This window comes from Pholcus phalangioides, unplaced genomic scaffold, assembly GCF_987345545.1.
Source record: "Pholcus phalangioides strain wild (caught in Gottingen) unplaced genomic scaffold, Ppha-v1.0 ptg000015l_1, whole genome shotgun sequence".
In the NCBI taxonomy this organism is placed as follows: domain Eukaryota; kingdom Metazoa; phylum Arthropoda; class Arachnida; order Araneae; family Pholcidae; genus Pholcus; species Pholcus phalangioides.
This window is the reverse complement of record NW_028301608.1, coordinates 32,257,149-32,283,488: the sequence shown is the minus strand read 5'-3', so window position 1 is coordinate 32,283,488 and position 26,340 is coordinate 32,257,149. Positions and strand designations below refer to the sequence as shown.

Genomic DNA, 26,340 nt, shown 5'->3' with positions numbered 1-26,340 from the left:
TTCAACTTTTTAGGAGTTGTAAGGCCCGAATTGTGCCATTCAGCAGTTTCTACGGCATGCTTCAAGGCGTTGATTGAGTTGAACTGCCTCCTATTGGAGTAGACTTCATGGGTCATTATGCTCAACACATTTTCCATCGGTTCGAGATCTGGGCTCATCTGTGGCCAGTCAAGGAGAGTCACATTTTTCATTTTGAAATAGGTTTTCGGGTTTTCGCAACGTTGGACATATGCATGGGAGCATTGTGATGCTGAAAAATACCAGTTCTGCTCTCCCCTTTCCCCCCACCCCGAAATTTAACCAAAAAGAATGAAATGATTTTCTAGTATCTATGTATTTTTGTGCGCTCTGTCTCCTATCTAAAATAAGATTGCTAAAGATGTGTATATAGTGAATGTGGAGGACGCCCATACTATCATAGAACCTCCACCCTGAGGTCTGCTCAAGTATGAGCTTAGCTTTTTCCTCAAATGATCACAATACTTTGTACATGCATCAAGAACGTCTAAGTTGCATTTCTTTCTGTCACTGAAAATAACCCTGATCCATTTGCCTCTGTATAAGCTACGTGAATCCACTCTAACCTCTCGAAATGTGGTGTACTGTGTGTTTGAATGTGGTGCTTCGACAGGGCTACTATACTGCTGCTGAACCATACGTGCACATCGTACATATTCCTCTGCGGAACTTCAAACGAATTGGGTACATGTTAGAATATGCGTGCATGTGTAACGAACCTACGTGAAGTTTTGTCCTGTATAATGCTTGTTGTGTGTAGTGCTTCCATCTGCCATCAATTTTTCTAACTGTGACTGAAGTGTAATGATTGAATAATTGTTTCGTTGTAGGCCTGTTGCTCTCTGTGGCGAGACTTTTTAACGGGGAGATCGGCTCGCATTTACGCCTTGAAGTTAGGAACCACAGAAAACCAACTTCAGCCGACCACCACTATGATGTTAGTCCGTCGCTACGACCAAACTTTGACAGAAAATTTTCATATGCACCATAGAACCATTTTTTTTTTGCTTTTTAATTCTTGTTAAAGCCGTATCTGGCGATATATCCAAACCACAGGCCCAAGCAATTCCACAAGCAAACATCACCTAGTTAGACAACATTTTCTTTTTATCAACCTCTCATCGTGTGAAGTCGTATATCGAGGTCTTCCAGAACGCGATTTTTGATAGTAAGGCGTATCACTGGCTAAAACAGGGTAAATTATGCTTTTTGCAACGATTTAAGACCTTCGAAAAATATTTAATAGGCTTACTGGCTTACTTTGCACAACTTCCGTTACCTCAGAAGTTTGTTAATCTCGTCCACAGTAAGCGACGTCGCTTTTGCCGTCTTGTAAACAATAGATTCTCCCGCAACTTATTATATCCTACTGCATTTATAGATTTCAAGCCTTCCGTCGTGATTGTTTAGCCATTTCAAATCTGCATGTATTCAATAGTTTCCATAAACATTTGGAAAACTTTATTTCAACAAATTATCGATTATAAATACAATTTCTATTATTTTGTGAAAAATGCTTTCTATGTTACTGAAAAAAAAAATGCTTTTCCCTTTCTGTGAAAAATTGTATTTCATTACACTACGTGCTACAAAAGTTATACACAAAAAACAAGAATCTATAAACTTTTGTGACATAAGAGCAAATCTACCTTGAAAATTAAAATTTTGCGTTAGACGTTAAGATGACTATTGTGTATAATGATTTCAATAATCGTGTAAGTTAGGTAAATGTCCATGTTTCGTGTATACAGTGGCTACTCCTCCGACAGGGTAATCATCGTGATATGGACTGATCTTAAGGAAAGCTCTCTTCTTGTAGTTCTTCTTTTTCTTGTTATTGTTGTTGTCGTTGTTTTTCCTAGATCGGTACCTGTAGATACACTTCTTCACGATGTGCACGAATACACTCAGGAGACTTTCCAGGAAAGCCACGAACTCCAGCAGTGAAATCCCGAGCCAGCCTCCAGTTATTCCGCCAAGATAACTGAACAAGACCTCAGTCTTTCAAGAGAAGAAAACAAAAAAAGAATTAAAATCGGATTCATCAACTATGTTTTCGTGATTTAGACATATACAAATCAAATAATAATTCAAATCTTTCATCCTCATAACACAGATTTTGTCATTCTCTTAGTGCTTCTGATCTTTCATCATTTTTAACATGTTATGCTTTTTTAATTTATCACAACAGCCAAACCTCACAAACGGCCACTAACGGGACCGAGCAAATGTGGCCGTTATTGGGAGGTTACTGTTGTTGAGAGGTATAGTATTTCTGAAACATAATTTAGATTAGATTAAATCTAATTGGAGGTTGACCTTAATGTTAATCCAATGGGATGCGTTCGGTTCAAAGAAAATATTGCCGATGTTCAGAGGTTACCGTTGTTCTGGAGGTGACAGTTATGAGAGGATTTGTATTTAATGTGTATTGAGTTTTATTTATGCATAGTATTTATTTTATCGCCTGTGTTGTGTTCGGGGAATTTTATTTTCATTTTCTTTAACATATTAATTAGTGTCATCTTTTTATGCATTTTTTTACTTTTGTTTGGGTTTCGTGTGTTATCTATTTTATTGTTTTTACTGGTTTTTTTTTATGTTGCGGATATCCCCCCCCCCTCTTATTTCATTGATTATTTGAATTTGAAATGAAATGTTATGCTTTTTTTTTTAATTTATTACATGTTCAGTTTTATTTTGTATATGGAGTGCATGTTTATTTTATTGTTTGTAGTGTGATGGGATTTTTTAATACTGTCATCTTTTTATTTATTCCTCCACACTTGTGTTCGTTGGTGCGATCTGCTTTATTGTTTTTACTGATATTGCTTTTTCTCACCAATTTCATTGATTGTCGGTATTATATGCATATGCACCTGGTAAAGTTAGATCACCTGGTCTTTAACAGATTTTGAAAACAAATAAATACAAATTTAGTCGTTTATAGAAATATTCATCATTTCATGAGTTTTTAATATTTACAATCAATATCGGACTCTAGATCTTTCAAATTTACGAGGGGGTAAAATATTTTGGTAGCCTTTATCGAATTTGGTGAAAATTGTTCAAATTTACCAGTTAAAGCTTGAAATTTTTAAAAAATATTTTGTGGTAAATGTTAAACGAAGTACAGAAAATATTTCTGGATCGCGAAGGATTAATCATTGGTAAATTTATTAGCGATATTAATAGAATAGAACGATTATTGGCGTAAAACAAGATTATAAGTCGCAAGAGGGTGTAGTAAAACACAGCTTGAAACATCTTGGATCGTACTTTGCTGTGGAATAACTCTATCGTTTAACTTCTTGTTTCCTATTTGGCGATTTTTTACCTGACGTGCTTTCTCAGGGTGTGAACATAGTGCGTCCTTATTTCAGATTCTGGAAAAACCCGCGTCGTCTCCGATTAGTTAAAAACCCAAATTTCAAGCTGGAAAAAAAAAGTTGAAATTCGGGTTTTAACCAATCGAAGACGACGCGGGTTTTTCCAGAATCTGAAATACGGACGCACTATGTTCACACCCTAACATTGAAATTCCGGGATTCTATATTCTTGTTGTCCTTCATATAGTTTCAAATAACTCGCAGGAAACCTGTCCGATGTCTAGGCACTCTGAAAGTAGACATTCACTGTATGTGGGAACCACCTCTTTTTCGTTTCGTATCAGAAGTGGAGGAGGGGGTGGGGGGAAAGGAACGAGCCCTCCCCCTCCCCCTGCGTAAAGATTGATAAAATTGCTACCGATCCGTAGCATTCCAACTCGCAGAATCGGAGAGAGAGAAACCGGCGTACACTACGTTCGCGCCCTAAAACTACATATGATATCACATCTCAGATTAACCAAAATTGAGTATCCATGATATATGAATATAATAAGTGTTCTCTTACATTGAATTTTGGAGTATGAATGTACATCCGGTGGTCCATACTTTTATAATGAATTCGAACATCAGCAGGATAGACGCTGCAGTACACAAAAGAGCTAGAATTAGAATGTGAAACGACCAAAGCTCTGAATAATACGTATGCGATTACGAATAAGAACCAGCAAATGGCGAATGTTGCCAGACAAACCTCCTGTTTCGTGAAGTCCGTTCCCAATATGCTTCAATATCCTCCTTATCGATTACCTAAGGAAAAACATCAACAAACGAAAAAAATTTACACAAAAAACGTGTGCCGTAAAAAAAAATACTCTACAAAACAAGAATGTTTCACTTGGTGTAGATGAAAGTGACAACCGACTTTTACGACTCATAAGATTTTTTAGTGAAATTTAAAAATTGATTGACGTCGTACCCGGTACACAGAAAAGGTTGGGAAAATACAGTGCTTAACTAGGGCATTGGTCACATGAAAAAATGCTCAAAATATCTTCCTCACAATAGACACGTTCAAGAAATCTTGAGAGATGGGAACGAATATTCGACCGCTATTCGGCCCTTTTGCCGAATATTCGATTTGGCCGAGTAATGCTTCGGCATTCAGCCGAATATGTGTGTAAATCTAAGCACAAAAAACTAATTTTAAAAACTAAATTCATTGGAATTTTCGCATAAATTAAAAACTTCTGCTTCTGTAATACATATTAAAATAGAATATTTCATTGGTTTTGATTGTCAGTATCATGGCAATAAAAATCTTTTAATTACCAGTTTTTTAACCGTTTGCACTCGAGGCCTTTTTCGCTCGGGCGAACCAGCAACTCGAGACGATTTTCCACATATTTGGTAAATTTCTTATAGCTAACTTAAAATGATTTCACATAGAATTTAATGTTTAAAACTTTCATATTTTAACATTTTATATATCTTTATACTTCAAATAAATAAATAAAAAATAACTTAAAGAAATATCTAATGGTTCTTTCTTTATGTCTGAAGATACTGACGATCCTGCGGCTCTTCTGCCGGATACAAACGGTATTCTTTGCGGTATTTCTTCGAATTCTGTGCACGTTATCCATTCTGAATTTTCTGTCTCTTCTGCGAAATCACTGTCGTTTTCACATTCATTATCTATCACCCTGATTTTTCGCCTTCTTACACCTCTTACTTCATCGCTATCTTCATCACTGCTTTCCTTTTTTCCTCTCGTTAGTCGCTGTATAGACGTAATTTCGTTTTCATCAACGAAAAATCGAACTCATCTTCACTTGAACCGATTATTTCATCGTTTTCCGTGCTTATTGGGCTCCTGAACTTGGATTAGAAAACGATCTACTCATAATTCAACCCATAGTTATAATACCGGGAGCTGCTCGAGTTTTCTCTGTGTACTGGAAGCACTAAAGCAGTTACAAACTATTGTAAAGGAACAAAAATGTATGTGAAACGCATTGTTCGGGAACTACGGTAACCAAAGTAAACATTCCAAAAGTCATTGTTGCTTAGTAAAGTCACGGCAAAAAGCTCCGAGGGCCGCATTTGGTCCGCGGGCCATAGGTTGAAGACTCCTGACTTATATGCGAAGCTGCGGGATCAAAACAAAAGAGCAGCGTTTCTGGGAAAAAAGGGGGGGGGCGAAAACTTTCTTTTCTCTCTCGGTTATTTTTCTTACTGCGGCTTATACGTCCCAGGGGCTCATTGACAAGAATTTACTGTACGTTGAAATTGTATGTGTGATGTAATTTATCCATATTTGACTCTCGGAGAAGCAATTTTGTTCTTAAACTGTGCATGAAATAAATCATCCCAAATAGTATCTCCATGTTTAAAAGTTTACGTATCAATGAATACGCAAGTGGCTCATGCCACTTAATAAGTTATTATAAGTTATTGTTAGAGAGAGAGAGTGTGTCTTCGTAATTAGTTGTCTATGCTTTTAATGGGATCCGGAAATTTCGCCTCCGACATTTCGCCCCTGGCAGTTTCGTCCAGGGAAATTCCACCCTTGACATTTCGCCCCGTTAAGTTTCACCCCTGGAAATTTCACTCACACCTGACATTTCGCTTGCCCTGACCGTATGATTGACTGACTGTGTGAGTGACCAAGTTATTAGGTGAGTGACTGTGTGAGTGTGCGAATGAGTATGAGTGACCGTATTAGTGACCAAGTGAGTGATCACATGATTAACCGAGTGACTGAATTAATGATCAAGTGAGTGACCATATGAGTATGTGAGTGTGTGTGACTGAATGGTTCAGTGATTGACCGTATGAATGACCAAGTAAGTAATCTTATCAGTATGCGAGTGTGAATGCCTGCATGGTTGAATGAATGACCACGTGAGTGACTAAGTGCGTGATTGTATGAGTGACCGATTGACCGTGTGAGTATGAGTTACTGCATGGTTGAGTGAATGACCATGTGAATGATCGAGTGACCGTATCAGTGATTGAGTGAGTGACCGTATTATTGACCAATTGAGTTTTCGTAAGCCGATTGCAATCAAGTATAGTGCTGAAAAAAGTGTATTATATTCCGAATAATAATTACCAATTTGTGTTCGGAAGTCGGCGAAGAATCGATGTTCAGGGAGAACATCACGTCGCTGAAATGGAAAAAAAAGTCAACGTCACAGGTTGTTTCATACCTAAAAATATCAACTACAGTCTGATTAAACTCATAAAATGAAATAAACGAGTTCTCAATAAATTATAAAGAAAACAAGGTTCAACGACTCATGTGGTGGTGGTTTTTTTTCACTCATTCGAACCCTGTAGGACCAGCAAGGACTTTCTTCTCGCAAACCGCACATTTTTCGCTCATTACGTCAAAAAATCGAATTACATCATTCCTGAGATAAGGAAAATTTCTCACTGACTTCATCGGTAGCTGCAACAGCTTTCATTTCTGCTGAACTGATTACCATGAATAAAATTATCATAACCAGTGACTGATACACATTCATAGTCTCTAATACACATAGCCTAGATATGCATAGTCTCTGGAATGTGGTCAAGATGGCGTTTTATGGACGGAGAAACTATGATAGAAGTCATCAAACAATTCTTTCATTCTTCTGTAGTAGAGGTTTTTAAAGTTTTAGTTTGCGTAGGCCCCTTGGTACTTACTAAAAACTGTTCTGTGGAACTTGGATGATTAAGAGACTGTTTTATAGAACCTTTGGATGATTGCGAAACTGTTCTATGGAACCCTGGGTGATTACGGGACTGTTACACGGAACTCCCGAATGATTACATGACTGTTATACTGTATCCTAGATGGTTACATAGTTTTCTGTGGAACCGTGGATGATTAAGAAGACGGTTTCATCCAACCGTGGATGATTAACGAGACGGTTTAATCCAACCTTGGATGACTAAGAGGCTGTTTTATAGGACCCTGGATGACTAAGAGTCTGTTTTATAGGACCCTGAATGAATACGGGACTATTTCATGGAACCCTCGATGATTATAAGACTGTTACAGGGAACCCTCGATGATTGCAAGACTGTTACAGAGAACCCTTTATATGATTACAAGACTGTTACGGGGAACTCTGGACAATTATGAGACTGGCCAACCGAACGACGGCCAAGTCCATAATCCAAAATGGATGATTATGGGACTGTTACACGGAACCCTCGATAATTACGAAACTCTGTAGAACTCAATCGAACATAAATATTTTTCCAATATGTGTAAGTACTTGTATTAAAACGCCAATGAAAAATTTTACAGCTTTTGATACCACGAAATCCCTGAGAGGCTCTTACGGAACCCCAGGATTCCACATAACACTTGTTGGCAGTGTCCGCTAAAGTGGATGATATCGCCCCTTGAGCGTGCTGTATGAAAAAGAAACAGAGAAGCTGTAAATAGGATTCATGGGTTAGTTTAATAGTTTTAGATAGGGGAACACCGAGAACATTTTTTTTTAATGTGAGAGGTATAAAACATTAATTTTTAGAGTTTCATACTTCGAGAGAGAGTTCTGCAAAGGCAAAAAAAAAAAGAAACTGATGGCGTCCGTCAAATCTCTGATGCAGAGGTTCTTAACCTTCTGTGTTCCACAGACCCTTTATACCGGTAAGACGAAGGCCGGAACACTTTTTACCAATAGGGGACTATTAGTAACCTTCTTACCAATAGGTCACGGACCCTTTCAATGAATACCGTAAGACTCAATGCACAATAATTTTCTCATTCAAGCTCATGAACTAACTGAAATACGCACAAGGACCTACAAGGGGTCTGTGGGGCCCTCCTTGTTACGAAACGCTGCTCAAATGCAATCAATATTACAGCATGAAGTGTGATCTTCTTACATCAGGCATATATAACTGAATTTCCATGAGGATGCATCAATAAAAGAAACGAAACTTTTCAAAATCAAAGGCATTATAAACATACCGACAGGGTATGTTGCACAGTGAATTGCAATAATCAGTGGAATTTTCCAGAAATCCTTCTGCGCAAGCTATGTCTTCTGAAAATATGAAATAGAACAGGTGAAAAACGTAATATGTAATTAGTTATTAATAGTTCTCGGTCAGTAAGAAAAATATCCAAATTCCATCGAAAATATTGGATCGTTGCAAAAGAAATTTCATTTGAATGACGTCACTTATTGCTTAAGAAAGGCAAGAGCGCTGAGGTTTATGAAAAGTTTTTATGTCATGTGACAATGTCACACGGAGGTGATGCAATTGTTGTTGCTCTGTGAGAATTAAATGCTAAAATGCTACCGACATCAAATCGATCAAGGAACCTGCACAGTTAAGGTCGCTATACCTTTACGTTATGGTATACCATTTAAATTTGAAAATTAGGAACTTATTTTTTGGAAATTCCGCAGCAATATTAGAAACGTTAACAAGCATTCGGTGGAGAAACAACTGATGGGAAATCCACTCTCCATTGGTTTGTTGTTACAAAGAATATTAATTTTAAATTAATTAAGTAATACAGGTGTCCCTTGATTAATTGGTTCCGCAAAATAGTCACGTAAGCCAAAATAGGGTTAAGTGAGTTGAATTGACCATGAAGAAGATAGGGATGGAGGGAGGGTGGGAGGTTGATTTCATTCAAAAAAAATTTAACCCAATAGAGAAGGGACTTGCTTTAATGAATCGATTATTCAACTTATGAACAAATCCCGTGAATTTAGTCAATAAATGAAATTAATACTTTTTCTGTCTTCACTACTTACTACTGATTGATTCTAGTGAGTGAGGATGTTTTCCTTCATGAAGAATCTAGTATGCATACAAGCTGATAACTCTTTTTAATGATCATCATTCTGGATCATTTTCGTCGCCCCACGGCCATTTTCTGCACACGAGGGCTAATTGGACCGGGACCTACAATTTATTGCCGATTCCGAACGGCAGGCTTGTTTTTTTTTTTTATACTCATCCCGAGGTTGATGCGTTATCTTCTCGATGGGGGACTCCCTGTGGTAGCATTTTTTCTGTGGTTATGTAGCCGTTTCTGTTGTACCCCTGGGTCAGGAAAGTTTTCTGACAAGGATGAACCGGGTATCGAACTCGTGACACCTCTAAACATCCGTTGGTACTTTAGTCGAGTATCTTACCGACATGGGCTACCGGGCCCCTCTTTTTAATGATACAGTCGAGATTCGGCTGGCAAGCAGCACATTTTTCGTCTCATAAAAAATTTCAGTAGCAAAGCCACACATACAGAGAATAGCGCGTATTTCTTGCAAATATGAAAATTACAGTTTCACTGGAACCGCTTTTTTTCGAATACATTTCTCCAGGCGTTGTAAATGTGCTACCAAACGTTGTTCATCAATGAGATCTGGTGAGTTGTATCTGAGAATTTCTCTCACATTTGTCTCAGCTATATCATCAAATCAGAGAATTTAAAACTATGTTATATATCTTTAATTTGCAAGTCCATATCCGTGTTATAGTGAAATCGCTCAAAGCGAGGATACATGTAATGAAACGAGATGGTTGTAATTCAACTATGAAAATTTTTGTGAAAATAAAAATATTGTAAGGAACTAGAGAAAATAATGTTTCGTCACCTTTTATAATGAAAACCCGTACATCAAAAATTCCAAACTTTACATTAAGAGCAGAAAAGCATGAGATGTCCCATGAATAACACAAAAAAGGTGTTCATTTCTTTCTTATGGAGAGCAGATCGTTGCCGATTTCTTTTTCTTTTCAAAAGCTTTAATATAATGTTCTCATTCTGAAACTGTCAAAAAGTCATTTTTGAAAAGAAAAAAAAATTCATGTTTACTGGTTTTCATTGTAAGGTGACGATTTGTCTCATAAAGCGATCCGACGATTATCTTCTTCTTCTTTTTGTAATCCTTTTTATTTTTTTGTACAATATTGTGGAAATGGAAGAAAAAAACATATTCTCCTACGATTGCTCAAACAAATGGTCTGGGAGATTCTCTTGAGCTGATAAATACTGCGAGTTCCCAAACTAGCTAAGGCTTCGGGTGCTGTGTGTACCGATCGTGAAATTTCAGGACGTTAGTTGAGCCCTTTCTGACTATTGTTTCCATTCTGCGAACGAATTTCCAATGCGCCACTTATCGGTAAATTTTTAAGAATTTTTTCCCCCTTCGCCAAACGAAAAAAACAATATCCATAAAGTTGGACGATACCGTGAATATTGCACTTATAAACGTTTTTTTTCCTCAGAAGAGAGGGTAAACAACTCTTTAACACGTTCACTGCTAATGACGCCATGGTAGCGTCATGTACAAAACTAGTTTTAATCTTAGGTACAAAAGCTAGCAGTAGGGATAGAAAGTTGTCTATTAGGCCCCGCAATTAACGTGTTAGTTGGGTGTTTGGGGAGAGGGGGGGGGGCAAATGAAAATTTAGATTTTTATTTTATGACACACTGTATTTTCACTCCCCAAACTAGTACATAGTGATTTTTATTCACATTTTGAGCATATTTTAAATTAGAACCATACTGCTACGGCGAACGGTTGACTAGATAAAAAGGCCGGATCATGACCTACAGGACACTCTGTATATAACGACCTATAGGCGTACGCAGAATTTTCTCGAGGAGGGTTTTTCCAATTTTTTTCCTTCTGAGGGGGTTTACTTTTTTTCTTGTACAATAACACTAGAATCTTGACTGGCGGGGGGGGGGAGGGGGTAGAACCCCAAAAACTCCCTTGCGTACGCCAATGTAGCGACCTATGAATACGAACTAGTGAAAATTTTTCATCTCGCCAAGGAGGAGGAGGGAACTGAATGTCAAAGTGTCACCCGTACAGCAACTTCAGATACGGAATTTTATGCCCCATCCCCCATACATTTCATAATAGATTTCATTTATAGAATACCATTTTCTGCGACACTTCACCCATTCACGAAACAAGAAATTAGAAACAAAATTTTCCAAATCTTCCTCACTATTGTCTGTTTCATTTGCAACAACCCATTAGCCAGAAAACATCGCATTAGTTATTTTGCGGGACGTTCGAAGCTAGAAAGTCAAATGAATCTAAAGTATATACCAAGTAACTATTCATCTCACCTTCGGTAATGTCATCGGCATCGTAAGGAAATGTCTTGGAGAAGAGAACCATGTTATCCGTTACATACTGATGTTTGCATTTCGTGGTCTGAAGATATATCATGCAATCCACTTCACACATCTGTCGGGGAAAAGTAGAAAGATGGTTACGTATCCTAGGGTTTAACATCAACAATCCTTGTTTGCTGAAAATTGTTCATTATTGTTATTTTTGCATTGTATGTATACTCTAAAAAGTAACTGCCATTTTTTTCATCGAATTCAAAGTTCTCAAATAATATTGTTTAATAATAAATTAATACATTTCACATTTACTCATGGATTGTGTAAAAATACGACTTTGATCGAAAAAGAGTATCTTGAGGCGCACAGCCATCATCTTCCCCCAAAGTGATTTTTCTGAAGCCCTCACCTGGATGGAAATGCCTGTTTACCAATCTACGTGCTTACTGTCGAACGTTCTCAACCAAATCCCGTTTTCTTAAGGCCACGGGCCGTGCCCGGGTGAGCCTATGCGTGGAAGAGCTAGTCCAAGATGTATTACTGGATACTGAATTGGAAGATTCGTTTGCAGCCACAAGTCAAACAGTTATCAACGGCTCACTGATTGAATGCTTTCTCAGCTTTTCAGGTGTTGCTTAACTTAATGTCTCAATGAGCGTCATCCGTATATCTAAATGGCTCTGCTTGGCAAGAAGCATCGAGTTATGAAATTAGCTGTAGCGAAAGTTTTGTTCGTGGCCATTTAGACATCTGATGGCGCTAACCATTAGTGTTGGAGAAAAAGTGAGAAAAAAAATTAACTCGTATATCGACGACGGCTTTTTACCCTGAGAAACTCGCAACAACTAGCAACGGTCGCGAAAGCCTTTACCGAAACGACTGCGAATGTGCATTAACTTCAGTCGGTAGCGGGTCCAAATTTCAACCAGTAACACTTCTGTGGTAATGATTTTTTTAAACGCAGTAACGATTGTTTTTGAACGAGCTTCCCAAAACTTGAAACAGAGATGGGGTTGAATGCTATAAATAATGATGGGGATTATTTCTGAGAAGATATCTCTTACTTCTTTTTTGCTGTATCCCTTTTCTTCAAAAAATAAATTTCTGGCAAGAACTTTGTTCCCCTCCTTATATATCACGATAGAGAAATTTACCAGTAAAATAATATCGTTGCATTGAGATGAGTTCAACATTAGAATAAAGACATTTCTGAACAAGGTTCAAAAAAAAAATTGTTGTAGAGGGATTTATCGTATGATTGAGTGCCTTTGTAGCGAGGTTTCACTGTGAATATTTTTTTTAATCTGTATGTGTAGTTAGATAATATTTTAAGTATCAACGATAATTATGTTTCCGAATCATGTTAATTAATGGGCGCAACTTGATAAATTAATAATGAATAACAATTTTCGACTCTGCTAATTTGTCTCCGTTGCTTTTGTCTTCGTCGAAAAATGTACGCGCGAGTGGACATGCTTATTTCAGTAACGTGACCTCAACGACTGCTTTTCAATCCTCGTTACCTGACCCCTGACAGCGATAAGGATAACGAACATCGATAGTGACGATGTGAGAAAAATCGACGTTTACGGAAGGTGGCGTAAATCTATCCCCAAATGCACCGCAAACCTCAAACGCGTTTGGAAAAAATAATGACATCAGTGGAAAACCCCCCTCCTTTAACTACTTCCTCTAGTGCCGAATACGAATATAAAACATGGATTGCCTTCCCCCCCCCCTCCAAGGGTCAAAGTTTGTGGATACTCATAGTTTACGCAGTACACAAAGGGAACGAAAGATCAACCATAATATGGATTAGAAAATATAACAACCTTCACATAAACGTTTAACAGATTTCATGTATCGGAAGATTTGTATGGAACACTTTGTAATTTTTCTTTTAATGTGTATGCCATTGATTTTGTGATTGGAAGTGATTTGTACCGAAATTTGATTACAACGAATGACTTACCCTTGGACTATAACGGAATTTTCCTCGCTGATAGAAAGGCAGTTCTTCGAATTCCGTGCAATTCGTTTGATAAGGTGGTTTCATCAGTAACACTGAGATCTGGAGACGACAGAAATGTGAATCTTTCATTCACAAATTTTATGACAACTAAATTTTTAGTAAAATGTTGAAAATTTTGTAATTGTTGTCGAAAGTAAAATTTTTGACAGAAAATTTAATTTGAATCAACGCATAACCTTGTCGACGGCGATATTGTACGAGTGGTCAGCGTAGACGTGAATACCGCTCGAGAAAGGATCCGGATAAGTCATATCTTCGTGGACCGTCACTATTATTCCGGGGATACTATGACCTACCAAGCTCAAGTACTCGTCATGTTCCACATTCAGCACCAAATCCATGTCTCGAATGAGCATGTAGAATAGAGAAATAATAATGATTTAAAAATTTTGACTTCAATTTATGAAACAAATTACAAACCTAGTAAATATATTGTATGATAACGAAACTGGTTTTTTATGTGACAGTATTATACAGATAATGGTGGGATTTGGTGAAAAAACAGTGTACGGAACTACAGTAGGTACGTAAACTTGCCGGTGTTCAAAATTAAGAGAATTTTCACTTTTGATCGATTTTCTCCGGAACTTCTGGACAAATTTTAATGAAATTTGGTATGCACATAGTTTGATAATAGCACAAACAATATAGGTCTACAACAGTTATTGCACACAAGCACGATCTTGCGTAAGTGATCAGTGCCAAATAGTCTAACACAGAGCTTAAAAAATCGAATAAGGGGACGGGTATGGTCTTATACAGGTCGTACAACGTTAATTCATACTGGAAATCAAACTCTTTAGGGGGTCTCTATTGTGGCAGTCAATTCTGCTGCTCCAGCGAAAAGATTTTCAGCTCCTGGGGTCTTGGGGGTGGGGGGTGACGAGCTGTACAAATTACTCTCCTTAGTGTAGTAATTACGTTCAATAGGGTTTAGGTCTTAACATACGGCTCGCCACTCCATTCGGTGAATATCTTCACTTTCCAGAAATTCGTCGACCATATCAGTCCTATATAAACGCATGTTGCCGTCTATTAGAATTAAATCAGCGGCAACTGCACTTCGGGAAAAGCCAACATAGGGCTTCAAGATGCCATCCCTATGACTGGCAGTTGCAGCAGATTCTTTGGTAAAAACATGGAGGTCTGTGGGCCCAGGCCCGCCTAATAAAGATACTTTATCAGCCCTGTCAAACACAAATTTTAGCGCTCTCTTGTAATATAGAAGGTGCAGTTATATACAGGCTGGGCAAAAAGTCCGTAGAAACTTTAAAAATGAATAAAAACCGGAAAAATAACCGAAATAAAAAACGGTTTGCAGGGTTAGCATCGCTAGGTCACGGGAATTTTTTTTAGGGCAGGGGGGGAAAAAACCCTAAAAAACAGCCGGTAGGTGGCGCTGGTACGAGAGACTTCGGTGGAAATACGCAAATGAGACGGTTATAAGAACTTGCGCTCTTAATCCACAACCAGTTCACCGTTCTATACCGATTTGTGACTCACCTGCAATATGTTGTTCCCTGTGGTGGTGGTGGTCATGTGGAACACATACTGCTGCAATAAACGATTTGGAGGCATTCTATTCGTTATTTGCATATCTTTTCTTTGACTTGTGTACGTCAGCGCCACCTATCGGCTGTTTGTTTCGTTTTTTTCCTGTCTTAAAAAATTCCCGTGACCTAGTGATACTAACCCTGCAAACTGCTTTTTACTTCGGTTATTTTTCCGGTTTTTATGAATTTTTATAGTTTCTACGCACTTTTTGCATCCCCTGTATATAAAGGGTGAATTCGACACCCCCCTTTAGTCCAGCGCCGGGGCGCCAGACCCGCCGGCTCCTTTCAATTGCGACCGTGAGTGCGCCCATCCAACACGATGCCTGCCGGAACCATCAAATCTCCGCGACCGTATTGGTTTCTTTCTCTGATGTTGGGAGACAGGCAGTGGGTCTCGGTTCAGCCTAACTACTGATTCTCGATGCAAGCTTGTCTGTGGAGAACCAGGACGCGAGTGGATCATTCTTCTTTCGGTGATAAGGATAATTAACAATTTGCAGACAATTCCGTGCTTGCTGATGAGGGGACAATAAAAATTCGCGGAATATTCCTCGAACAGTTTCAACGGTTGATAATATATGGAATAAATATTATTTTTAAAAGTACCTTTTACGTCCTGCCAGGCGTCAGGTTCAGTAACGCGGAGAACACGTTCCTTTTCTCCTCCAGAGACCAGAGAAAAGCAATTGCCCAATTTCGGATCGTAAAAATATGAGAAATGCCTGTGCGGAGGGAAAAATACCATGAACTAACTACTCTAACAACTGAAGAACATGTTCAACGTCCGTTTTTGAGAATGTGAATCGACATCTTAGCTCTTGGCGAATCCAAACTACAAATAGATACGTATATGTTTCATGATAGAACCCAAATTGCATCCATGTGTGGATCCGGGGGGGGGGGCTGAGGGGACGATCCGAAGAGCCTCCCTCCGAAGAGCCAGAGAGGATCTTCGGATCCCCGAAGATCGGAGAGCCGAACAATATGGGGGAAATTTGTCTGTCCTGTAAAATACAGGAGGATCCGATGCACGTACACAATAAGCAACACATCACCCTAGATCTACCTGCCTCCACTCCATTCGCAGCTGCAGATGTTTGCCTTCGCTCTATTCGCAGCTGAAGATGTCTGCCTCCACTCCATTCACAGCTGAAGATGCTTTTCTCGGCTTCAATCGTAGCTGAAGATGCTTGTCTCAATATGGGGGAAATTTGTCTGTCCTGTAAAATACAGGAGGATCCGATGCACGTACACAATAAGCATCACATCACCCTGGATCCACCTGCCTCCACTCCATTCGCAGCTGAAGATGCCTGCCTTCTCTCCACTAAAATTTGAAGTTGTCTGGCTCTGCTTTGGCTTCATTCGCAGCTGCAGATGTTTGCCTCCGCTCTATTCGCAGCTGCAGATGTTTTTTGCCTCCGCTCTATTCGCAGCTGCAGATGTTTTTTGCCTCCACTTCAATCACAGCTGATGTCCACCTTCTCCCCATTCAAATCTGAACTTGTCTAGCTCTGCTCCATTCACAGCTGAAGATACTTGTCTCGGCTTCAATCGTAGCTGAAGATGCTTTTCTCGGCTTCAATCGTAGCTAAAGCTTTCAACCTGCTCCATTCGAATCTTAAGGTCTCCGCTCAATTTGAGCTGAAGATGTCTGTGTTTATTCGTAACTCAAGACGTTTGCCTTCGCTCAAGCGCGGATCTAGGGGGAGGGGACGATGAAAACGGCCGAGAGAATACCCGAGAATAATATGAGATAATTTGGCTATCCCGTAAAATACGGAACGATCGAATGAATTTACGCGATTCGCACCTCCCGTCACTTCGTCCTGAATCCGCGCCTGATTGGATCGCAAATATTATGTGTGAATGGCGAATTAAAAAAAAAAACTTTTCAACATGATATCGTCTTCATAAATGGAAAAAAAAAAACTCACTTCAAGCAGTCTGTAGTCTCGAGGTGAGGCTCTCCGTTGAACTGGCATTTGATGATCATGTCGTTGATTTGGTGCCCGAGTCTCCTTTTCCTCCTGTGTTTCATGAACTCTATCGAGATGTTGAATATTTCATCTTCAGACAGTTCCTAGGAGAAATTAATTTAAATATTTATACAGTAGCTTTTCACATAAGTGGAGACAATTCACCTAGAAAGCATTTTGCATGTTTGTTTTTTGGTTTTGTTTCTTTTTCAGTGAGAGACAAGGGTAACCAGATGTCCCGGTTTTTTTGATAAAAAGCGTATTGTCCCGAAAAGTGCCTGTTTTTCCCAGGTTTTAAATTTGCTTGGTCGAAGATTAAATAAATTGAATCATTTTTCAATATTTAGTTAGTGGAACTGTTTTGTGTTACAAAATTTCAAATTACATTTATATATATAAACTGAAGAGTCAAAAAAACTGGTACAGGCATGCGTATGCAAATAAAAAGATATGGAACCAATCAGAGTACGGCGCTGCGGTCGGCAACGCCTATATAACACAACAACTGTCTGGCATAGTTGTTAGATCGGTTACTGCTGCTACAATGGCAGGTTATCGAGATTTAAGTGAGTTTGAACGTGGTGTTGTAGTCGGCGCACGAGAGATGAGACATAGCATCTCCGAGGTAGCGATGAAATTTGGATTTTCACGTACGACCATTTCACGAGTGTACTGTGAATATCGGGAATCGGTAAAAAATTAACGGCCGGAAAAAGATCATGCAAGAACGGGACCAACGACGACTGACGAGAATCATTAAACGTGACAGACGTGCAACCCTTCCGCAAATTGCTGCAGATTTCAATGCTGGGCCATCAACAAGTGTCAGCATGCGAACCATTCAACGAAACATCATCGATATGGGCTTTCGGAGCCGAAGGCCCACTCGTGTACCCTTGATGACTGCAGGACACAAAGCTTTACGCCACGCCTGGGCCCGACAACACCGACATTGGACTGTTGAGGACTGGAAACACGTTGCCTGGTCTGACGAGTCTCGGTTCTAATTGCTTCGAGCTGATGGACGTGTACGGGTATGGAGACAACCTCATGAATCCATGGACCCTACATGTCAACAGGGGACTGTTCAAGCTGGTGGAGGCTCTGTGATGGTATGGGGCGTGTACAGTTGCCGTGATATGGGACCCCTGATACGTCTAGATACGACTCTGACAGGTGACAGGTACGTAAGCATCCTGTCTGATCACCTGCACCCATGCATGTCCATTGTGCATTCCGACGGACTTGGACAATTTCAGCAGGACAATGCGACACCCCACACGTCCAGAATTGCTACAAAGTGGCTCCAGGAACACTCTTCTGACTTTAGACACTTCCGCTGGCCACCTAAATCCCCAGACATGAACATTATTGAACATATCTGGGATGCCTTGCAATGTGCTGTTCAGAAGAGTGCCCTACACGATATTAGGCAGGTGACCAGTTTTTTTGGCTCTTCAGTGTATATACCCACCTTTTTTTCTAAGCTTTGAATCTAGTGGACTTTCATCAACACAGCCGCAAGTTTTGATGAAAAGTTCAGGTTACGCATCGTAATGGTATAGAGAGGCCAACTTTGTACTCAAACTCAGGGCTGCTCCGATTAGAAGTGGGACCCAGTGCGAAAATAATCGCGGATTGATTCATGGAAAAGATTATTTTCGATATAATTCGTTACATTATTCAAAATACTCTAAACGTTTTCATGGTTTTAGAGCAGCTTTAATAAAAAAATTTATTAAAGTCGTCTTGCGTCTTGCTTTAATAAAAAAAATTATTTTTCAATTCATACTTTCCATTTGGCTTTGCTCAAACTCGAACGCTGTTTTTTTTATTCGTCTCAACAACATAATGCCTATACAAAGTAATTGCACAATATTTCTACTGCATTGTAGATTTACAATCCGATACTGAGCTGAATAAAACGCGCAAGCGTACACAAGACCAATAACTCCTGTAGATTTGTTATTATTTACAGTGGGTGTTGTATGTGTGTGAGACAAGGATCGGGCTTCATCACCAATAGGCAGTTTCACCCATTTCTGTACAATTCGTCAATGTATTTTCTGGAAATATTTTACAAGATTTCTCGGTTGTTATCAAGATTTGTCCCGGTTTCGCAGTTGCATGATCTGGCCACCCTAGGAGATACCATACTTACGATTCTGTCCACATTTTCGCATTTTTCGGGAAATTCTGCACAATAAGACGACTTTCTGATCCTGTGAAAGAAGAATAAACTGATTGTTAGTGGAAATCAAGCATACATCGTCAATGGTTTATGTGAGTACCATAATCCCCCCCCCCCGCAAAAGGGTATGAGTAATCCTATAAAATCATTATGGAGGAAGTCCCACTAAATATCTCAAACCAGGAAGCCTGGCTCTAGGTTGTTGGGGGTGGGGTAAGCACCGAAATTCTCGCTTCTAACGGAGAAAGGAAAAACGTTATTCCTGCATTTTAAAAATGCCCTCTAACTTTTTTCTTTTTCTCAGATAGTGATCGCATTCTCTTTTATTTCTCTGTGCACAGAATTTTGATATCTCGATATCTGCACGATAATGATAATAAAATGCTACTTCATACAATATACGAAATTTTTTCTCTCTGCTCGGCAAAATCTCTGTGCAGGGAAGCATTCTCACTCACTTTCAGACTCTAAACGTCCTTACTTTACAAACTTATTCACCAGGAAAAAATGAATTTTTTTTTTGTTACTTTTGTTCATAACCTATAAACGGATAAAATAGAATTTTATCAATAATAATGTGCCTTCTGGAAAATATTAAATATAAGTGTGCGGCCTACAGTATATATATATATATTGTATATTATAGGGTGGGAAAAAGTCCGTAAAAGCTTTAAAAATTCATAAAAACCGGAAAAATAACCGAAATAAAAAACGGTTTGCAGGGTTAGCATCGCTAGGTCACGGGAATTTGTTTAAGACAGGAAAAAAACAGCCGATAGGTGGCACTGGTACGAGCGACTTCAGTGGAAACATGTAGATGAGACGGTTATAAGAACTTTATAAGAAAGCGCTCCTAATCCACAACCAGTTCACCGTTGTTAACCGTGTATGTGAACAAGGATGCTGAGTGCAAAGTATGAAGCTTTGTTGGTGAAGCTGTTTTACTTGAACCAGGAATCAGCGACCATTGCCTGGCGTAAATTCCGAGTTGAGAAGAATGTGAGGACTGGAAAAGGGCCTTTAACAGCGACAGGCCTCATAAAGCTTGTTTAGCGGCTTGAGGACACTGGAACGCTGTAGGATCGTGTAAGAGCGGACCACTATGTTTAAGGAAGGCACGTTCGCCGCGTGTTGCAGCCGAAATGGAAGCGTTAGCGACCGAATCAGCCGCAGTGACCAGCAGTGCTCGTGAAGCTGCCAGACGCATGGGCTTACCACAATCCTCGATACGTAATATCCTTAATGGAATCCTTGATCTGTACCCATACAGATTACAGTCGTGCCATGAACTTTTACCAGCGGATACCGTACAGAGGGAAGCATTTGCGAGGTGGGCTTTCTCCAGAATCGAACAGAATCCCACCTGGGTCTTTAACATCTTGTGGACAGATAAAGCTCATTTTTCGCTTCATGGCGACGTTAATACCCATAACTGTCACATCTGGGCGACGTCTAATCCACGTGAGTTCATTCAGAAACTATTGTATTCCCTAAAAGTGGCAGTGTTGTGGGCTTACAGGTTCGTTCATCATAGGACCCTTCTTCTTTGTGTCCAATAAAGCAGTGTCCAATAAATGGGTGGAAAACGGCTGCGGTGAATGCGCAGCGTTATTTAACGCTTGGGCCCGAGAAGGTCGTGTCATGTTTGCGTGAAAGAGATGCGCTTTCTACCGTCACGTTTATGCAAGATGGAACAACTGGTCACACTGCTACTCCGGTCAAGGCATTCCTGATAAGGACGTTCGAGAAAGACAAAATCATTAGCAGGCTTTGCAGGTTCCCATGGCCTCCTCGGTCTCCAGATTTCACGCCGGCAGACTTCTGACTATGGGGGTATTTGAATCCTGGGTGTATCGATCCGGTCCATCCAATCTGTCGGAATTGAAAGATGTTATCCGCTGAGAGGTGTCATGTATACATTCGGACCTGCTGCACTCTGCCGTTATTGGATTTGTGACTCGCCTGCAATGCGTGATTCCCTGTGGTGGTAGCGGCAATGTAGAACACATACTGCTGTAATAAACGATTTGGAGGCATTCTGTTCGTTATTTGCATACCTTTTCTTCGACTTGTGTACGTCAGCGCCACCTATCGGCTGTTTGTTTAGCTTTTTTTTCCTATCTTAAATAAATTCCCGTGACATGGCGATGCTAACCCTGCAAACTGTTTTTACTTCGGTTATTTTTCCGGTTTTTATGAATTTTTAAAGTTTCTACGGACTTTTTGCCGACTTCGTATATTTTATTGCATGCAAAACGTCATTTACATGGAACTACTGCTGTCACCTATCAACTAAAAAATACAACTCTTGTGATTCTTCGATTGGAATTGAGTTGCCCGGTTTTTGATTGTTGCGCCACATAGAAATAGTCAATATAGCATAATATTGATAAATATTATTTGAGCAATAATATATCAGTTGAATTGTCAAGTTTGCTTCGAAATTTTAGCAATTGCTGTATGTATGTGGTAAATTAACATCTAAGATGCGCAAAAGTAAGATTCAATTAATTCTGGTTTATATCTTTTTTAAGTTGGTGCTCGAGAATTTTTTGTATCAGAAGCCACTAGGGGTACTGCTATTTTGGATTTCGTTCTTACTAGTTCTGAGGATCTAGTTGAACATGTTTCAGTGGGGGAAGAGTTTTCTTCCAGTGATCATCGTATCGCCAGATTTCACTATAACTTTTCCTCGGGTAAGGTTGATAACAAAAGATTGGTTCCTTGTTTTCGGAGAACTAACTTTGATATTTTGAGAGGAAGGTTAGCGGAAGTTTTCAAAGACTGGTTGGAATCAGTAGGGGTGGTAAGTCAATGGGAAGAATTTAGTACGAAGCTGTCCTCTGTTTTGCACGACGTCATACCCTTTGTTCGAAAAAAGCATGTTTGTACATCGCACCCACTATGGTTCAAGGATAACGTGCGGAACCTTTATCTTGAAAAGAAAAGGGCATTCAGAGAGTATAAAAGTGGAAGAGGTGACCTATCATTGTTTACTGATAAAAGAAGACTGTTGAAGAAAGCGATAAGGGATAGTGAAAAGGAAGTTGAATCTAGGTTGGCAGATAACATTGGCTCTAAATCATTTTTTCGATGTGTCAATAATGGATGTAAGGGGGCAGTTGGCCTCCTCTGGATAGGAGGCTCTAGGTTAGAGAGCAATGTTGGCATGTGTAATGCTTTCAATGACTTTTTCGCGTAGGTTGTTAATGGAGATAATGATATTCGATATACGGGTGTTGCATGGGGTAATAAAACCCTCAACGATATTCAAGTAGAAGACGTGGAGGTCCTAAATCTTCTAAGAAATGTATGTGCAAGCAAAGCACCAAGACCAGATGATATCTATCCCACGGGTCCTCAGGAAATGTGCTAATGAATTGTTGGGGCCAGTCGCACAGATATACAGGAGTAGTGTTGCTGAGGGTATCGTCCCAAGGGATTGGAAACTTGCTAATGTTGTTCCAATATTTAAGAAGGGTAGTAGAGAAGCGGTGTCAAATTATCGTCCAGTGAGTTTGACGAGCTCCCTCTCGAAAATTTTGGAAATTATCATCAAAAGGCAGTTTGTGAAGTGGATAGACGAGAATAATGTATTGTCGGATAATCAGCATGGGTTCAGGAAGGGGAAGTCATGTGTAACTAACCTCCTTTGCTTCTATGATCACGTGACTAAGGCTTTGGGTAAGAGCAAAAATGTAAACGTTGTTTACCTTGATTTCCAGAAGGCATTCGATCGGGTCCAACATGGCAAACTCTTGAAGCGTTTACACGAGATTGGAATTGAGGGCAACTTGCTGAATTGGATAGAATCGTGGTTAAGAGATAGGTCGCAACGAGTTATGGTGAACGGGGAATTCTCTGGTTGGACAGACGTCACAAGTGGAGTTCCTCAAGGAAGTGTCCTTGGCCCCATACTTTTTTCACTTTTTATCGATAAACTCGATCAGGGTATCGATGGGATTACTAGCAAATTCACAGATGATGTGAAGCTAATGGGGGTAATCGGGAATGAAAGCGATAGGGAGTTGCTCCAGACCAACTTAAACAGGATTGCAGCATGGGCAAATGAATGGAGCATGACGTTTAGCGTTGATAAGTGCATGGTCGCTCATTTTGGTTCGAACAACCCTCGGTTCTCTTACGAGTTGAATGGTGTCACTATCCCGGATGCAACTAGGGTCACCGATTTGGGAATTCTCATTGACGAGCGACTTAGGTTTTCTGAACATTGTTCAGCGGTGGTCAAAAAATTGAATAGAATGCTTGGTCTCATTTTCAAAAAGGTCTCTTCGCGTTCTCCGAAAGTCATTCTTCCGCTTTTTCGAGGATTAGTTCGTCCTGGACTGGAGTATGCTGTAAGGTTTTGGGGACCATACCTACAGGGGTACAGGGGGACATAGACTTGGTTGAAGGGGTGCAGAGAAGAGCTATGCGTGTCCTTATTGGCACACAGGGCTTGAGTTATGAAGAGGGACTTCATTTTTTGAATGTGTTTACATTGGATGAAAGCAGGTGTCGAGGAGATATGATCGAAGTGTTCCAAATTTTCAATGGGATGGATAGGATGGACCATGAACTTTTAGTACACCGCCAATCGACTGCTTTTACAAGGGGACACCAGTATCGATTGGTGAGGGACAATGCAAGGTTATGGTGTCGCAGGAAATTTTTCTCTAACAGAGTTGTTAATAAATGGAATAGCTTACCCCCGGAGGTAGTAAATTGTAACACAATTGACACGTTTAAAAAAAAATATGATAAACATGTTGGGGTAAATCGAGAAGCTATCCATTCTTAGAATAAGACAACCATAAGTATTCTTTATGGGCATTGTATAATATTTTGTCATGTATATATATTGTTTATAATTTGTGTTAATTGCATTTTTATTTGGGTTGCTGTTGTTTTTTTTTAAATATATCACATTCATATTTTTAAGGGCATCTTTTTCTCAGCCACCTCGTTGGGCATTTTGCCTGTTGTGGCGTTGTATTTGTACTTGTATATATTTTTCGTTCGCAATTACTAAAAGTTTTGCGCATTTTACTAATATTAGTTTACCGCACACAAAAATCAACTGTTAAAATTTTTAAATCAAATGCGATAACCAATTGATATTATTGCTCAAAAAATATTTATAAATATTATGCTACATTGACTTTTTATATGAGGCACATTAATCAAATACCGGTCATCTCAATTTCAATCGAAGAATCACAACAATTGTATTTTTTTACCCGATAGGTGACGGCAGCAGTTCTAGTTCAGTGATGTTTCTTACATATGATATATACAAGATATACAGAAGACTGGATGTTGTGAAGATATTTATTATTTGAGATGTTAATATTTTTTTTTTTTTTTTTTTTTTTTTTTTTTATATATATAAAAGGAAGGAAAAAACTCATCTCTGCCTCTCCTTCCTTAAAAAAAAAAAAAAAAAAATTAACATCTCAAATAATAAATATCTTCACAACATCCAGTCTTCTGTATATCTTGTATTAACAAGTGGAGAGCGACATTCATGTGATATGATATATATTCAGGATGATTAATTACTCAATTCCCCCAGCATTTTTTGCTAGCAAACCTTTTATTTTCGAGGCATACTTTCAATTATAAAATTGTTCATATAACGTGTAGAATTCAGATACATCATTCATGTTGCAAAGGGTTGTATATAAATATATATAAGACACTCATCTCGTTAAAATTCAAAGAGAATTGAGACAAGAAAGCTTTCTTCTTTGACAGCTACCCGGATTCCAGGATTTTTAGGGGTTCCTTAGCGTTTGATCAAATGTAACCCCCAAAAAACTTGTCACAGAACCCCCAGGGTTCCGCAGAACACAAGTTAGAAACCCATACTCTACAACATAGTCTCCCAAACTTTTTGTTCCATCGCCCCTTCATCAGAATTTTTTTCCTCTCATCGCCCCCCAACTCAAGTAAACCCATAGGATCCTATGTTAAATCAGTAGGTTCTATCGCTCCCTTGGACCATTCCATCGCCCACCAGCGGGCGATATTGCCCACTTTGGGAAACGCTGCTCTAGAACATGGCATTCCTTATGTTGTCAATAATAATTCAATGCTGTCTCAACATTCGTAAACGTCTCTTCTAAACCTCTAGTGTTATTTAGCTTTTGTGGCATTTCGTCGACAACCTGAACCAAGGATGAAAATTGTTGCAGCTCGTCTGAAAAAGTGTTTGCAAGTTCAGGTGCATAAAGTTTTTCATTGCAAATAGTGATTTAGGGACAATTCTTCCCGATCACCATACACGCCCTCGGTCAACCACATCCTCCTTTTCAAGAACATGTATCCGCTTATGTACGGGGGCCAGCATGTGACTCGCTGAGTGGACACAAAATAGGTTAGCTGACCCACCTTCCTATATGTGAGATAAGACGGGGGCCCTATTGAGGTATATTAGAGAAGGAGGTCTATAGAATACTTATCAATTGGGGGATGTTAGTTAAGGTGCCCATAAACTATGGAAAAGTTTTTCTCGTATCTGGCATTCTCAGAGTAAAGATGTCATTAAGAATATTTCTTGTTTTTATAAAGGGTTGTTGATGACGTAAGCATCATTCACCCCGCTCTCTTGTCATCAAATCTCAAACCCCTTCCCCCATCGATGCTGACATAACTTGAATGTCCCCTAGTATTAAGTGCCATTGATGTTTAACAGATGGCGTAACAGAAAAAAGGGAAAAAAATTGAGTTCGGGAAATTTTTGTACAGACGATGTGAGCTACTTGAACTGGAATTCGCTTACCTGTTGACGTTACATATAGTAACGGCCGGAAAGTCGGCATTCGTCTGTTTCACGACGTTGATGTCGACTTGGGTCGGATACTGGAAGTAATATTCCAGCAACGAGGTGGTCTGATAGAGCCAGCCGCAAAAGCTCAAAGTAAAGAAACACGTCCAAATGAACCTCCTACAGTTTGATCGAGCTAAGGCAATATGGCTGATTCCATTAACGAAATAGACCCTGAAAATCTGCTTAGCGAACCTCAGCACCGATATTTGTTCCCTGTTTTGATGTAGATCTCTTCTTGCGTTGTGATAGTGTTGCAGATTATCGATGCCAGACATCTCATTGATACCGTACAT

At 39.4% G+C, this 26,340-nt stretch overlaps 1 protein-coding gene across 1 annotated transcript; it reads right to left on the bottom strand.

The window, feature by feature from the left end:
* Positions 1-1,692: 1,692 nt before the first annotated feature.
* Positions 1,693-26,340, bottom strand: LOC149075827 (acid-sensing ion channel 1A-like). Its single transcript, XM_089242146.1, has 12 exons — positions 26,000-26,340; positions 19,186-19,246; positions 16,983-17,128; positions 15,652-15,767; positions 13,666-13,832; positions 13,430-13,528; positions 11,455-11,575; positions 8,323-8,398; positions 6,463-6,517; positions 4,099-4,154; positions 3,913-3,988; positions 1,693-2,019 (listed from the first exon to the last, which is right to left on the bottom strand). The coding sequence occupies exons 1-12, from the start codon at positions 26,338-26,340 to the stop codon at positions 1,723-1,725; spliced, it is 1,611 nt and encodes a 536-aa protein (XP_089098272.1). The 3' UTR covers positions 1,693-1,722.